General features: G+C 34.8%; 3 protein-coding genes and 1 long non-coding RNA gene across 8 annotated transcripts; 2 read left to right on the top strand and 2 right to left on the bottom strand.

Moving 5' to 3' along the window:
* The first annotated feature begins 482 nt into the window (after nucleotides 1-482).
* On the top strand, nucleotides 483-6,071 carry LOC124305997 (methylglutaconyl-CoA hydratase, mitochondrial). Its single transcript, XM_046766085.1, has 3 exons — nucleotides 483-848; nucleotides 933-1,916; nucleotides 3,603-6,071. Exons 2-3 carry the CDS (start codon nucleotides 1,168-1,170, stop codon nucleotides 3,760-3,762), a joined length of 909 nt encoding a protein of 302 aa, XP_046622041.1. The 5' UTR covers nucleotides 483-848; nucleotides 933-1,167; the 3' UTR covers nucleotides 3,763-6,071.
* LOC124305998 (phosphomannomutase) lies at nucleotides 5,537-9,204 on the bottom strand. Of its 5 annotated transcripts, none has more exons than XM_046766089.1 (5): nucleotides 9,098-9,204; nucleotides 8,011-8,097; nucleotides 7,168-7,362; nucleotides 6,787-7,054; nucleotides 5,537-6,106 (listed from the first exon to the last, which is right to left on the bottom strand). In XM_046766089.1, the coding sequence occupies exons 2-5, from the start codon at nucleotides 8,071-8,073 to the stop codon at nucleotides 5,841-5,843; spliced, it is 792 nt and encodes a 263-aa protein (XP_046622045.1). In that variant the 5' UTR covers nucleotides 8,074-8,097; nucleotides 9,098-9,204; the 3' UTR covers nucleotides 5,537-5,840. The 5 variants fall into 5 exon arrangements, with proteins under 5 accessions (XP_046622045.1, XP_046622044.1, XP_046622042.1 ...); XM_046766088.1 differs by lacking the exon at nucleotides 9,098-9,204 and adding an exon at nucleotides 8,617-8,758; XM_046766086.1 differs by lacking the exon at nucleotides 9,098-9,204 and adding an exon at nucleotides 8,490-8,627.
* LOC124305996 (N-sulphoglucosamine sulphohydrolase) lies at nucleotides 8,792-13,067 on the top strand. The gene is made up of 10 exons (XM_046766084.1): nucleotides 8,792-8,951; nucleotides 10,011-10,140; nucleotides 10,304-10,440; nucleotides 10,564-10,714; nucleotides 10,802-11,040; nucleotides 11,116-11,235; nucleotides 11,334-11,537; nucleotides 11,683-11,852; nucleotides 12,103-12,249; nucleotides 12,507-13,067. Exons 1-10 carry the CDS (start codon nucleotides 8,792-8,794, stop codon nucleotides 12,654-12,656), a joined length of 1,608 nt encoding a protein of 535 aa, XP_046622040.1. The 3' UTR covers nucleotides 12,657-13,067.
* On the bottom strand, nucleotides 13,049-14,807 carry LOC124306002 (uncharacterized). Its single transcript, XR_006908488.1, has 2 exons — nucleotides 14,385-14,807; nucleotides 13,049-13,739 (listed from the first exon to the last, which is right to left on the bottom strand). It is a non-coding gene; the product is annotated as an uncharacterized LOC124306002 (long non-coding RNA).
* Between the last annotated feature and the right edge of the window lie 24 nt (nucleotides 14,808-14,831).

Raw genomic sequence — 14,831 nt, 5'->3', positions numbered from 1 at the left:
TAAAATGAACAGCTGGAACATCTGCGACAATAATTATAGAGTGCACAGCTGGTTATTGCAATAATGAGTAAACGAAACATGGTACGAATTGTTTATGACGAGTATTTTTATAATCCAGAAGTCCTGAAAAACTTGTACGTTGATACCGATAAATTCTGAAAAAGTATAGAAGGCAGCAAAACCATGAGGCTGAACTTAGTAACGTTAGCATAACGATACATCGGGAAAAAAATCATTACTGCGCAATTTTCGAATGAATTTCAACGAGTCGGCGCTGCAAAATATGAGGTTTACTAAGTTTCAGACATTTCTAAAGGTGCGAAGTTTCTAAAGTGCGATTTTTCCTCGCATTTTTTCTAAACATGCATCGCTACAGTAACGTTATTAACATCATCCTCATGCATAAGCGGGGGAACGGTGACCGTGATATTTGAAATTCATTCTAGTCATCACGCCGCGCGAGGGGAGCGAAGGTCTGAAGTTGGCAGCGCCTCTGTCCGTTGAATCGGTAACCGCGCGAGTAAACAGTGACGATCGGCGAACCGTACATTACATTCATACATACGAATACGCATGTGTGTCATACCTGCCTCTGCGCACATTCGACAATTTGAAGTGGGAGTTTAGAATTTTAGAACGAGTGAAACCTGCAGGCACCTGTCACTTGGGGGGGAAAAAAACTTTCCAATAGCCAAAGGTACGACTTTACGACTTAGGATAATTTGGAGATACACAATTAAGATCTACGCACCGTTGCTGGCAGTATATGATATAATAACCGACGACATTATGTCTGCAACGAGGATTTGATGATCAGGAGAAAACTACATCACCCGGTGGAATTCCGTGTACGTATTAAAGTATAACTTTTACTTACTTCTCTGTTTGATATTCAAGTTATAATCAGCGACTTTTCCTCTCTGTGTCTGCAGCGTGTATTGTAATAAATAATATACAGTGACAAAAAAAAGGGAACTAAGAAATTTCTTAGTCGGTGCCCTGCCTCGCGTCTCGTCAGTTGCTCCCGCGACTCCAGCTTGATAACAAGTCTGCTGTTGTTGGTCGCTACGCACGAGGAGCGATATTATAATAGAGTTTCGAAACACGTCGACACCTGGGTTACGACGTCATTTTTTCAACTCTTCCATAAACATACCATCGAGAATCATGGTCGCGTTGGTATCGACACTGAAAGCTGCGCCGTCGTTCTACAATTTCGCCGTAATTGCGGTGCGAAAATTGTCAACAAAAATGCAGTTGAATCCGAAGGAGGACTCAAGGGAAATATTGATCAAGTACCTCGATGGCAAAGACACCGGTATTGCTGTCCTTGGATTAAATCGTCCAGAGAACAGGAATGCGTTTGGAAAGAATCTAGTCACCCAATTCTACGATTCGTTGGCTACTATTAGAGAGGACAGCAACGTCAGGACGGTGATAATACGGAGCATGGTACCGAAGGTGTTTTGCGCTGGTGCAGACCTAAGGGAAAGAGCTCAGATGCAACCCCAAGAGGTGACGGACTTCGTGACTTCGCTGCGTAAGCTCATGAATACCGTCGAGTCCCTGCCGACTCCTGTGATATCTGCAATCGATGGCGTTGCCCTTGGCGGAGGCCTGGAGCTGGCGTTAGCATGTGATATTAGAACAGCAGCTAACGAGGCAAAAATGGGTCTCGTAGAGACAAAATTGGCCATTATTCCTGGTGCTGGGGGAACACAGAGACTCCCTAGGATAGTCGGCCCTGCCGTAGCAAAGGAGCTCATTTTCACTGGGAAAATTCTTGACGGAGAAGAGGCACATCAGATTGGGATTGTGAACCATGTCGTACCCCAGAATATGGATGGAGATGCTGCTTATCAGGCTGCTCTTTCTATCGCCAGGGAAATTCTGCCTAACGGACCAATCGGCGTTAGGTGAGAACTAATGATTAGTTTTCAGACTGTCCATTCATGCTTGGATCATTAAAATTCATGCATCGAATACTAAATTTTTAGCAGTTCTAAAAATACTAAAACACCAAAGATATCCTTTAATTTATGTTACTCAGTGTAATAATACTATAAATGTTCTGGAATTTCACTTCCGTTGTGAAGTTTTTTTCAATTTTTCTTTATATTTTCTCTATCGTTTAAATCTTTTCGCTTACAATTATTCACTGGATTTTCTTATGCTATCTTATGACTGCATTACGATAGTTAATTAAAAAGAAGTTTTCTTTCTTATATCATGCACTGCTTTTACATTTTCACTGCTTTACTGCAAGATAATAATAATCACAAGCACAAAGCAAGCAGACGACAAATCATTTTGTACATAAGATTTGCCGCTAAGCATTATACTTTCATTTCTATCTATTAAAATGTTTCCATCGCACATTAAACGCTGATTCATGACAATATTCATGCAAACTTGTCTCTAACTGCGTTCGTTTACTTGCCGAGCTCATCACTGGCCTGTTCACGCTCCACACTTACGTTAGTACTTGCATGTAAATGTTTGACCTTTGCCTCTTGAAGCAAGCAGCACCCGCGTGTCTTTTCTTTAAAGACTGCTACTCTGAGCTTAAAAAAGTGCACGCAACAACGGAAGTCAGTGATCTTCAGTTACTCTGTATCTCCTATTACACTTTGAAAATGTAGTTTTGTCTTATCTTTCTTGTCAATTTTTACACACTAGTAATAAATATATTCATTATCTGTTGAGTTATATGCTAATACTATTTGTGCCACAATCATATACAACTATTCACTTTTCAAAAGAATTATTTATGTTTTAGAGTAACTGGAGACTTACTTTTTTTTTACAAACGGCAACTAACTGACAAATACGAAAGTACATGTATTGCTTGATCAAATATCTGTGGGCTCAAATATTGCATAAACCCATCTTTTACATGTGTGTATACATTTGTAAAAGGTTACTCAAGGGCAAATCAACATGGAGATAACGTTATGTAATCAATATATACACAGCTGCTGCCCATTTAATATACTGTACATTTGACATCACACACAATTTCGATGCAATGGAAAATTTAGGATTTATTATCTGTAACTCTGTCACAGCGACCTACATTTTCAAATTCAGAATCATATCATTTGTTTAATCAATCAAAGATATTGTTTATTGGTTCAGAACGTCAATTACACATTCTTATAAGCATGACTGTACAAGTTTTATGTATATTCAATGCATTCGACAACGAGTGGGACAAAAAAAAAGTAAAAGGGAAAGTTGCTAATCCAAACCAGCGCTTGATTGGTCAGGAATTATTGTAGAAGATTTAAACTGTGCAAACATTGCTTATCTTTCGTCTTGTCATGTAATTTTGGCTTCAGATTTCCGTAATATTGGCTTTAAGACTTTTGCTCACGTGAGGGAAAGCAGAGTAAAATTTTTAGCCTGTGTACTTATCTCTTCGTTCATATCTCTTGCCACAATTCTGCCATATTATTTCTCCAGATCACGCAATCGTGCAAAACTTATCTTATCAAAACCAAAAGCAATCAGAATAGGAGAGTTTCGCGGGCTTTGGTAGTATCGAAGTAAATATCATTATATTCAATGAACTGATTCATATCTATTCTGTTTGATTCTAGGTTAGCCAAAGTAGCAATAAGTCAAGGTGTTGAAGTTCCACTGGAAGACGGATTCGAGATAGAGAAGAAGTGCTACACGCAGCTTTTGGAAACGGAAGATCGTTTAGAAGGGCTTGCTGCATTTAAGGCGAAGCGTGTTCCAGTCTACAAAGGCATCTGATTCTGATTATTGTTTTACACTTTTAATAAGCTGAGATACGCTCTGTGCTGATAACGTGAGTTTTTATCAGTAGTCTTGCTTACTCGTCCTCGTTACAATAATCATATTACGAAAAATAGCAGTTTTTCATTTACAAAAATTCAGTTCTACAACCCTAGCACTAGCGGGCCATTGAAAGCATGAAAATGAAGTCACGAAACAGGGAATAATCACTCCTGTTATCAGAAGTAATCTGTCAGTGATACGAACTCGTACCAGGCATTTGTGCTAACTTAATTGGAAAGATAAATGACTAATCCAAATATGGGCTACGGTAATCAGTTACCAGTGATTTTTTCTTGTTTATAAGTGCGTATTTGCTTGAGCAAGTTAAAAAAAGAAAGTTATTGAGTCTTCCAATTGCATATTTAACGGCTGGATAATAATCAGTACAGCAGCCATCAAAGTTGATTATATTTTATTATATATTGTTATGAATATCAAGTATAACTTGAAATATTTTATACGATGTTAAAAAGAAAAATTGAAAAAGTATATATACCTATAGTTATTTTAATTTAAATCTTAGAATTCACAGAATTAATCGCAATATGTTTCTAAGTTTTAGAGATCTCTTATATCTCTCTATATAATCTTAAATTTTATAAAGTTTTTTTGTTCTTTTCGTCTTTCATTGTAATCTTTGCTCACTTTAAAATTTCCCTGTTAAAGAATGAAAATTGTTGCATTTGACTCTTGTTTTGTATCTAAAAGTTGAAGTTTATCTGTCCGCATGTGATATGCAACCGATTATCAGCATGATTCAATGTAGCGATAATAACAGTTCTCTTTTGTAATACTTTTTTACAGGCAAGAAAAACACTACGTAAGATAACATTTGATACAAATCCAATGCAATTACAGTTCAAAATAAACCATTCGTCACTATTGTCCAGTACGTTATCAACTTAACGCAAATATTTACACTGCTATATTATCATGTCTCTTTGCAGTGTAGGAGCAATGACAACAGGACTTTAACGTGAACAAAGAAAGTATAATTCATTAAATAATAAGTAATTTAGCTTGTCATGTTTGGAGCTTATATGTTTCAAAACTTAATAAGCATAACGGAATGAGGGACAGGGGCATTTTTTGATACGTTCTTAGGATTATCTATCATATCAAAACCGCTATTGTTGGAGCATGTTAAATTTGTGTATTTTTATAACATATTGTACACCATCTCTAGAAGAGAAGTTTTTATTATCAGACACTGCAGATGAGTGAAGTCATAAGGTATAGTATATATATGTGTATACTATACTATATATATGTATATATATATATATATAATATATACATATATTCTTTCTAAGGAATTAAATATTTTATTGTACATATTTTTACACGTAATATACGTATACCTATAATGACACTGTTCAATAATGATAATAAATTAATTAATTGAAAATGATGAGCAAACTTGTTTTGGCGATTGCGATTACTATTACAATACTTGCGAGCAATACAATGTATATGTGTAATTCACCACAGTAACAATACATCCAGAAGAGCTGCACTTCCTTACTCAATAGTATTCATACGTATTGGTTAGAATAAATATGAAACTTCAATTACTTGCTTGAGGCACATATTCATTTCGACTGTTACTAACGAGTTTTTCTATTTCTAGGATTTGCACATTATGGACGCTTTCGTTCGTGTCACTACATTGTAAGACAAAACACCTAGAAGGAACAATTAAGGGTATGTTTCAATAACAGAATATTCGTCAAGTACTGCAATCTTTTATCAAGTACATTCAAATCTTTTATTTTCTACCCGTGAGCTCATTTATAGTTTCTGTACATTATACATATAAATATTTTACAAACTTCATAACTGCGTAATGGAGTCAATTTGAATCAGAACAAAGTTATACATCATTAAATCTATTTTAAAATGATTAAATTACAACACGTTGTATTTACATACCTACATATTTTCAAACATTACGATTACACCCTTGAAATATTGAAATATCGTTACAATCAATTTCCACTAGGAATTTGAAACCACACTTAGATTGAAACTCGTTAAAGACATTGCATTGGAACAGGAAGCTGACCCTTGGACTGTTTTTCCTTCACAAGAGCCATCAACATCTTGACCTGCCTGATGGTATCCTCAGGACTAGTGACTCGATGACCAATTGTAAGATCACTCTCATAAATTTCATGGTCGTTGCCACCCGCTTCAGTTTTGTCACCGAAGAAATGAATCTCCTCATATCCCTCAATGTACTTCAAACAGTAAGTCTTATCCCACCCATTTGGAAAAATATCTATAGATATCTGGCCACCTACAAGAAAAAATTTTTCATATTTTTCATCACATTTATCATATTTTTATATTCGAAAGTTAGAACGATTACCCTAAAAATTGTAAGAATAAAAAAAGAAAAGAAATACTAAAATCGTAAACAAAAGCTTATATATCAATTTTCGGTTTGAAATCTCTATAATAGTTAAATATCTAATAAATTTATTCGATTTCACTCCATGATTACTTTGTTAGAAAAATGATACAGATTTTTTCCAGGTTAGTAAATTTAGTATTCCTGTTTTTCAATCAAAATCAATATCAGTGCAGTCTTGAAAAATTCAATATGCACCAATACCAGTATGATGAAAGAAAATTGTCATAGCGAGTTTATAGAGAGTAATCTCTTTTCAACAAAATAAGCCATCATAGAGTGGAATCAAACAAACCAATTACATTTTTAATCATGTTAAAGTGATTTGAAATGAAGAGTCAATATGTAGGATGTGGTTCATAATTTTAGTATATCTTTTCCTGTATTTGAAGGGAAATGTGTTCAGCTTAGGAATATGTGAATTTGATAAATCTCGAATGTGTGACTATCTCGTAATAAAATGAGCAAAAAGTATTGAATCTTGACTCTTCAACTTCCTTAAATACGTAAGAAGTTGTGAATGTCGACACAAAAAAGAAAAATATGTCAAAAATAAGGATAAGTACCTATACTAAAGGTGAGTGGCAGGTGAGCAAACTCTTTTTTTAAGGCCTGAACAAATTTTGGTCGAATTAGATTTTCTTTGTCATATTCATTGAACGCGTTGCGCTCATCTCTGCTGCAGTTCCGCCCTATAGGCGAGACATTTATCAAGCCAGACCGAAACTCTATGAAAGTACCACGTTTGACCGGTATTTTGAGGTCTGCAATATATCGTAGGCAGAAATTTAATAACTCCTGTAACTGATCTTCTCCAAGCGCATCTAAGATTGTCTGAAAAGAAAGAGATAAAGAAATAACTGTTAATCCAAATTGTAAGTAAAAAACATTAGAAGTAATTGATTGGAAGTATCTTGTTTGTCAACTTTCAATTCTCTTTCATTTACCTCGGTAGCGATCTGCTTTCCATCACGGTAGGCAATCAGCCCATTCTCAGCAAACACATATTTGAAATTATTCACAACGTCGCTTCCTCCCATCTGCTCTAAAATCTTCACCAAATCAGAACCACCAACAAGGGCAATATCAAATTCTTTTCTCACTGTTTGCAGCAAAAACTTTTCCATGTCTGGTTTAACAACCTGGAAAAAACGGTTTGGCATTCAAGCATTACAAAGAGGGCAACTCAGACAAAGGAACGAGAAAAAAATTTGGCTTATAGATTATTTGTAATGGTGGCTCTTGAACCGCTTTTTTTATCAATTCCACAATCGGCGATAGAAGAGGGCACATCGATCACCAGTGTTGATAAAATGTTGAAATGGCAAGACACATATGCTTTTTCCAAAACGATTCGATTGTTGAATTTACGTGCTAATATAGATGGAAAAAAAATTAATATAAATTTTCGTTATTTAATATTAGGTAGCACCTTGACTAATGATATTTCAAATTCATTACTTCAGTAGAAAATAAATGATTCTCTATTTTTTATGCGACCAAACAAAAATGATGAAATCATTGAAGAAAAACCATCAGAAATAGAATTTTGAATTCGACCTTTTAAGTACTTTGATTTTAGTATTTCTGAAGAAAAAGCATTTGTTCTGAATGCCATTTCAAGACTCAAGTACTTTTTGTCGTTGAAAAATAGCATCAGCTTTCTATTTGCAGCCATCTGAATGTTAGATTAACATTATTTTACACAATGTAACTGGAATTCCCTAGTTTTTTTCCTGAAGATGTTCAGCATGTTTGCTAAGTACGGCAATAATGGAAAGTACCCATACCTGACGCGGAGTAGTCAGTGTTCCATCAACGTCGAACAAACAGATGATCTTTTTATTAGCCATAATGTAAAAACGGTGGATAAAATTCTGAAAGTTGAATAAAACAATTAATATGTGTAGTAATGTAAAGATAATGAACTTTGCGAGGCTCACACAGTTCGATGTGATAAGTTTTTACTGCAATTTCTCGTACAAACGATAACTTGAACAGGTCAAATAAATTTTTCGAAAATAACAATAACCATAAACCTGAATTCAAATTGAAAAAAACCTGCCGATTGAAGGAACGAATTAATATATAGTTTGAGAACATCGAAATACCCTCTGCTCGAATCTTGCGGTGTTTCTAGAATGCCTTTCACTAAACAAGAGTAAAAAGATAATGTGGAGAAAAGGGAGGCGAGGCGTTGCTCAGCCGGCGTGTCAAGTATGATCACCGGATCCGTAGTAGACTAGTTATCAATACGTGTCAGGCGTACCTTGAGGTGTCGAGGACCGCAACGAGCGTGAAAACTCACGCTGTGTTATAATTGTCAAACCGGTGCTCGCAACCAGTACGTAAATACAGTTTGCGTTTGATCAGTCGGAAACAGTTTGCATGCGTACACCAACGTCTTGTTACCACGTAGGCACTCGTCTCGTCTCTTTTTGTGCCGAACGCCTATCCCACAAATTCGTATCTCGCGTCCCGTTCTATTTCTTGGTATCGGAGTGCCACGAACCTGCAGTTCCGCAGTTAACGTCACGCGTTAACACGTGGGTAAAGGCGATATAGGTATACATGCAGGAAGAGGTTTCTCTCTGCATGAAGATGCCACGCGGGAAGATTCTCATCGTTGCTGCTGCTTCACTTCTGGCTTCCCTGATTTTACCTGAGCTTGCATACGCAGATGCGAATCCAACACCCCCTAGATCACCCAGGAATGTGCTGTTGCTTTTAGGTGAATGACCGACTTTTACTTAGATTGTATGTACTGTACAGTTGACTGTTTTTTGTGATTTATGGAATTGCATGTTAACCGAGTTCGATCGATAAAGAAGCTAGCGGATCTCTAACATCGCTTCTTATGGCCTCAAGCCTACTTACCCGTCGAGAACTGGTCACCAAATTTGCCCAAGTGTAACCGTCTTTAAATTCTTCCGTCGATAAATTGTTCCAAACTCAATCAATGGGTGCAACAATCAAATTTTTACGATTTTAGGCGTATATGGATTATACGTTGTTAAAAAAAAGAACGCTTTTTATCGGCTGATTTGTTATGTGGCAAACCAATCAGATGCTACGCTTTCTGTTACGTCAAACTGCTTGTTTCGTCTTTCGAACTTATCTTTCGGCGGCAATTTCTTTTGTTTTTTACAGCGACTCAATTTTTGATCTCAAATTAGAAAACAATATTAAAATAGATTTATAATAATTTAGATATTTTCTAACGCGAGATTTTCTATTTTGTGCCGTATTATTTATAGTAATTATTGAGTATTAAGTTACAAAATCCTTGGTTGAATCCATATTAAAAAATTGTAAACAATCTATGTGTGCATTGACTGTTAGAAGGACTAAATATGTCAAACGAAAGTTCAAAGTTTAAGGTTTCAAACGTGATCCAAACTCATTACAAAAACATGTTTACAATATTAAAATCGACAGAATTGTGTTTATCACGTTAATTTATTCCGGCTGTATTCAATTAATTAATCAGTAGATTAAATCTAATTGTATTTTCGTTGAGGCAAAACTACTAGGGAGCTTATTTATTATAATACTTTTATTTGGTAAATTTGGTGGCATATTTGTAATAACGAAAAACTATTTCTTGAGGTAAACTAGATATTACTGAACCATACATTTTTTTTGACACAATGTTTTTTTCGATTAAAGTCGTATGTGAAATTATTTCTTATATGCAGATAAATTATGGCATAATTTTCTGTATCTCACTCTGGTCACTGAATACGCTAGTTCATCAATAATTCAACGCATGTATTTATATTTTTTCCAGCTGACGATGGAGGTTTTGAAATGCGATCGTACAGAAACAAAGTTTGTCAATCTCCCAATCTGGATATTCTGGCAAAGAATGGATTGATTTTCAACAATGCTTACACGTCAGTAAGCAGTTGTTCACCAAGGTACAGATCTCTTTTACACATTGACATCTTTTCCAATTCTTAACTAGGTGCAATCCTTAGTTAAATCCCTAGTTAAATCAATGCAGTGTAACATTAATTACATTATTCGCAGTTAAAATTCTTTCATACATTCAAATCAATGTGTGTTTTTCAATTATTGAAGCCGTGCCGCACTCCTCACCGGACTTCCAAGCCATACAAATGGGATGTATGGGCTTCACCAAGGTGTACATCATTTCAATTCCTTTGACGATGTAAAGAGTCTACCTAAAATCTTGAGTCAAAATAACATTAAAACAGGTAAAGGATTTGCTGGTAGTTTTCATAACTTTGAATCAAAGGTTCACGAAAATTTTACACATCATTTTTAAATCAAGGTTAAATTATTATTGTGTTGTGAGATAATAATTTTCGTAACACTAGGAATTATCGGCAAGAAGCACGTCGGACCCAGCAACGTTTATCCGTTCGATTTTTCACACACGGAAGAGAACCATTCAATTCTTCAAGTTGGAAGGAACATAACTAAAATCAAGCTCCTTGTTCGGGAATTTTTGTCTGTTAATAAAACCAAGTGAGGACCTTAATGATTATCTTTAGGTATGAAATAATCGACAGATTAATTTCTGTCACATGTCAAATATTGTAATAATTTTCACAGACCCTTCTTCCTCTACGTTGCTTTTCATGATCCCCATCGCTGTGGCCACACGCACCCTGAGTACGGCAATTTTTGTGAAAAATTTGGAAACGGTGAACAGGGAATGGGCACTATTCCTGATTGGAATCCTATTTACTACCAGTGGCAACAAGTTCAGTTACCTTACTTCGTCCAAGATACCGAAGCTGCTCGTCGTGACTTAGCTGCACAGTATACAACAATTTCGAGACTTGATCAAGGTGTCCCTTAGCAATTCCGTTGTAATATTAAATCATTATACTTCTTGAAGTTCAATACTGAATATTATTTGATAGGAGTGGGACTGGTACTGAAGGAGCTTGAGGATGCTGGTTTTAAAGATGACACACTTGTTATTTATACCTCTGATAATGGTATTCCCTTTCCTAGTGGCCGGACTAATCTGTACGATCCAGGTAAATTTGTTAACGCTGCAACGCAAACCTGCCGATACCCCAACAAATGCGTATCGGATTTAGGCAATTATGAATTTTGCATCATTTTAATGGTACAGGCATGGCAGAGCCGATGATGATATCATCCCCATATCACAAGCAACGTAGAAATCAAGTAACTTACAGCATGACCTCACTACTTGATATCGTACCAACTGTACTAGACTGGTTCAATATTTCTGACACAACACAATTTGACGACAACAATGTATCACCTCGAATCTCACGCACCGGAAAATCTCTTCTTCCTTTACTCAGTCAAGGTAAATCATTAAAAAAGATCATCGCTAATTGTGTAAGAAAAATTTGAATAACTTTAAGCTGGGGCTCAATATGTATTTTTTTATATAATAGCACAAGCTGTTTATCGTGAAACATTGTGACATGATGAAATTGTGGTTTTTCTAGAGCCTCTCGAAAATGATACAGCTGTCTTTGCAAGTCATACGCATCACGAAATCACCATGTACTATCCAATGCGAGCAATCAGAACAAAGCGACATAAGCTTATCCATAATCTTAATTACAAGATGCCATTCCCAATTGATCAAGATTTTTATATATCGCCATCGTTTCAGGTAATTAAATTTTTCAGCAAAGTAAAAATCTGAATTCTCTATTCTAACTTTCTCAGAATTATATTTTGAATGTCATGTCTGAACTATATAATCATATAGTTTTTCATTTTGAAATTTACCTCTGGCTTACGCCTCTTTAACATGTCATTTAATAATTATTGTTTTACCTGTTTGTTTGCAGTAATATCAATATTTACCTCCTAAAGTTGATTGAAATTAGTGGCACATAAACGAGTATTTAATTTTTCAGGATCTTCTGAACAGAACGCGTAATAAGCAACCGGTACCTTGGTATAAGTCTTTGAAGTCATACTATAACAGACCAGAGTGGGAGTTATATGACCTGAAATATGACCCTGAGGAACTCACTAATATTGCATTCAAACCATCCATGAAGGTACATATTTATCATGAATACTCGTTATTTTCAGTGAAGTACAGAGCATTTGCAGATACAACTATGTTAACAGTTGCTATAATTTTCGACACATTTAATATCATGGAAACGACTAAATTTACTCTTTAACTTTGTGGAAAATAACTTTAAAATATCAATTTTCTAATGTGTAAGTGGTACAGGTCTCAACAAAATTTTTTTTTCTGTATTATTGTCTCTAAATGTAGGGTTAACAATAATTCCTTTTATTATTTCAGTACATAGTTACAAAGTTACAAACCAGATTGTTCAACTGGCAACAAGCCACCCATGACCCCTGGTTATGTGCTCCAAGTGGAGTTCTCGAAGATGCAGGTGCTTACAAAAATAATCCGCAATGCATGCCACTGGATAACTTCAACCAATGATTTATCAAGAGTCTCATACAAAGATAAGTATAACATAACAAGCTATATAATTTTCACATATTTTTCTGAAATCTTTTTTAATAACAATTAAACATTGCGTTAATTTAGGATATACTGTGATCGATTTAACAATTGTAAGTTAATTATCTTGCCCATACTTTGGTTTAACACTGGGATTCGTAATTCTTAGGAAACAATAACTATACTCATTAACGTTATTGTCGAACCATTTTATATTATTTCCACTACAACAATTCATTCGATATGTGATTGTGACGTAATACACGCAACGTGTATGTATAATATGAACTTAATTATTACCTAAATATTATCTAAGCTTTGCAACAAGTATATATGTTACAATCATCGAGGAATGATAACAGTTTTTTTTAAACACTATATCTAATTGAGGAAAATGCTCTCTAAAAAACGACACATGCTACAAGCAAAGTAAGCTTTGCTTTTTATCAAGAGTAACAATAACATCTATGTTCAAGACTATCAAAGTATAAAGAAAAGATCAAACTTATATAATATTACACAGACAACAACCAAGTTTAAAAAAGAAATGTAATTTTTTCATTGACATTATAAAGGTACGTGGACAATTACAAATACAAGTTAAAATTATTTTAAATTTATCATTAATACGCTTAGCAGCTCTTATTTCTGTCATGTATGTGCTAATGGAATCATCTGATGTCTTATTTTATTGTAATCTTAATCGTCCAGTTTTCTATAGACTCATCATTCGTTATCATTGAAAAGACGATTTCAATGGAATCCTAGCTGCGGCAAGTAAAATGGGAGACCAACAAAGACTTTAATTTATCAAAACGTCAAATTTCTCTGTTTTCTCTACATACGATGGACTTTTACTGTTTTCTAATTTTCACATTAAGTTATTTATTAATATTTAGAATTTCCTAAAGATTATAAGATTGTAGTCAACTGAGGTAAAGAAATATTCCTGACCTCTCTTTCCCGATGTTTGAGAAGAGCTTCGTTGAGTTGTCGAACATAAGCAGATGACTTATTGGCTGACCTCTCAACCACATTCATTTCTGCAGCAATTTCTTTAATCTAAAATTGCGAATCCACATGTTATGGTATGAGTCTTTTTATGATTATTGCTTTTATAGTATTGCATGCAATATGGAAGTACGCTCAATAAAGTGTTGGTCTGAATGTAAGTTGACCCGCAAATTTACGAATTTGTTTCAAGGATTTTTTTTATATGCTGAATATAAGTCGAATTTTAGGGAAAAATGATCTGTTATCACAGGGGTGTTTGTTTATAAATTTTGTATATTTTACATACATTGCATCATTAAAACTTCAGTCTGTTGTATAAATATCTCAATTTTAATTTGTTTAGACTTCTGACCGATGCTATTTGAAAAATTGTAATTTTGAATTTGGGAGATTTGTGATTTTGTTGGTTAAATTCTACAACAATTGGTTGACAACAAAGTTTTTTCGTCATTATAGCAAATTTCCTCAGCAAAAATCCCTTATTAAGAGGATTTCAAGAGGAAAATTGGCTAACAAAAAACTCCAATTATATTCAGACCAATATGGTACGTAGCAAAATTAAGCTTGTACCGATGGTGAGATGAAAATATGATGTTTCATGTGGCAATGAGTGAAGTAAAATAAAAAGTGAGAAGGCATTAAAAAAGATGTTTAATAACAAGGCAGATAATGTAAAAGATTTTTGGTACTAACGTATTGTTTGTATTCCATGAATCTATAGTGCTTCTGATTATTATCGTAGATCTGTTTAACCTGGATCATGAGTACGAGAAAAAAAATAATGCTACCGACCAGTACGATCGAATGCATTTTTCTCGTCCTACGTAATCCCAACATCACATAATTACAGCGTTTCAAAAATTTTCAATTGTTTCGCACCAGAACTCATGATGCTTGGACAATATGTACACATGCGTTATTATTTTTCTTTTCTTTGACATATGTATCACGCGTGCCACGAAAACGCATAGAATAACAATATTTGAAATACTGTCGTAATATTTTCAACAACGTTTCGAGCAGTTTACTTTAAAGCTATTCGGTAATCACTCCCAACTACCGTTTATACATTCTTTATTTGATTTTAGTACTAGATCACGCCCGACTTTTATTCGTAAGTTGCGTCCCACTTGCAACGTT

This window comes from Neodiprion virginianus, chromosome 5 (genome assembly GCF_021901495.1).
Source record: "Neodiprion virginianus isolate iyNeoVirg1 chromosome 5, iyNeoVirg1.1, whole genome shotgun sequence".
Lineage (NCBI taxonomy): Eukaryota > Metazoa > Arthropoda > Insecta > Hymenoptera > Diprionidae > Neodiprion > Neodiprion virginianus.
Note: the sequence above shows the minus strand (reverse complement) of the source record. Positions and strands in the feature narration are given on the sequence as shown.

Bases quoted from the DNA above. Each gene is read 5' to 3' on its own strand.
- LOC124305997 (XM_046766085.1), top strand. From the start codon at position 1,168: ATGGTCGCGTTGGTATCGACACTGAAAGCTGCGCCGTCGTTCTACAAT. The intron at 1,917-3,602 runs GTGAGAACTAAT...GTTTGATTCTAG, and splicing joins AACGGACCAATCGGCGTTAG to GTTAGCCAAAGTAGCAATAA.
- LOC124305998 (XM_046766089.1), bottom strand. From the start codon at position 8,073: ATGGCTAATAAAAAGATCATCTGTTTGTTCGACGTTGATGGAACACTG. The intron at 7,055-7,167 runs GTAAATGAAAGA...CTTTCTTTTCAG, and splicing joins GAAAGCAGATCGCTACCGAG to ACAATCTTAGATGCGCTTGG. The intron at 6,107-6,786 runs GTACTTATCCTT...TTTTTCTTGTAG, and splicing joins GCCACTCACCTTTAGTATAG to GTGGCCAGATATCTATAGAT.
- LOC124305996 (XM_046766084.1), top strand. From the start codon at position 8,792: ATGCAGGAAGAGGTTTCTCTCTGCATGAAGATGCCACGCGGGAAGATT. The intron at 11,853-12,102 runs GTAATTAAATTT...TTAATTTTTCAG, and splicing joins ATATATCGCCATCGTTTCAG to GATCTTCTGAACAGAACGCG. The intron at 12,250-12,506 runs GTACATATTTAT...TTATTATTTCAG, and splicing joins CATTCAAACCATCCATGAAG to TACATAGTTACAAAGTTACA.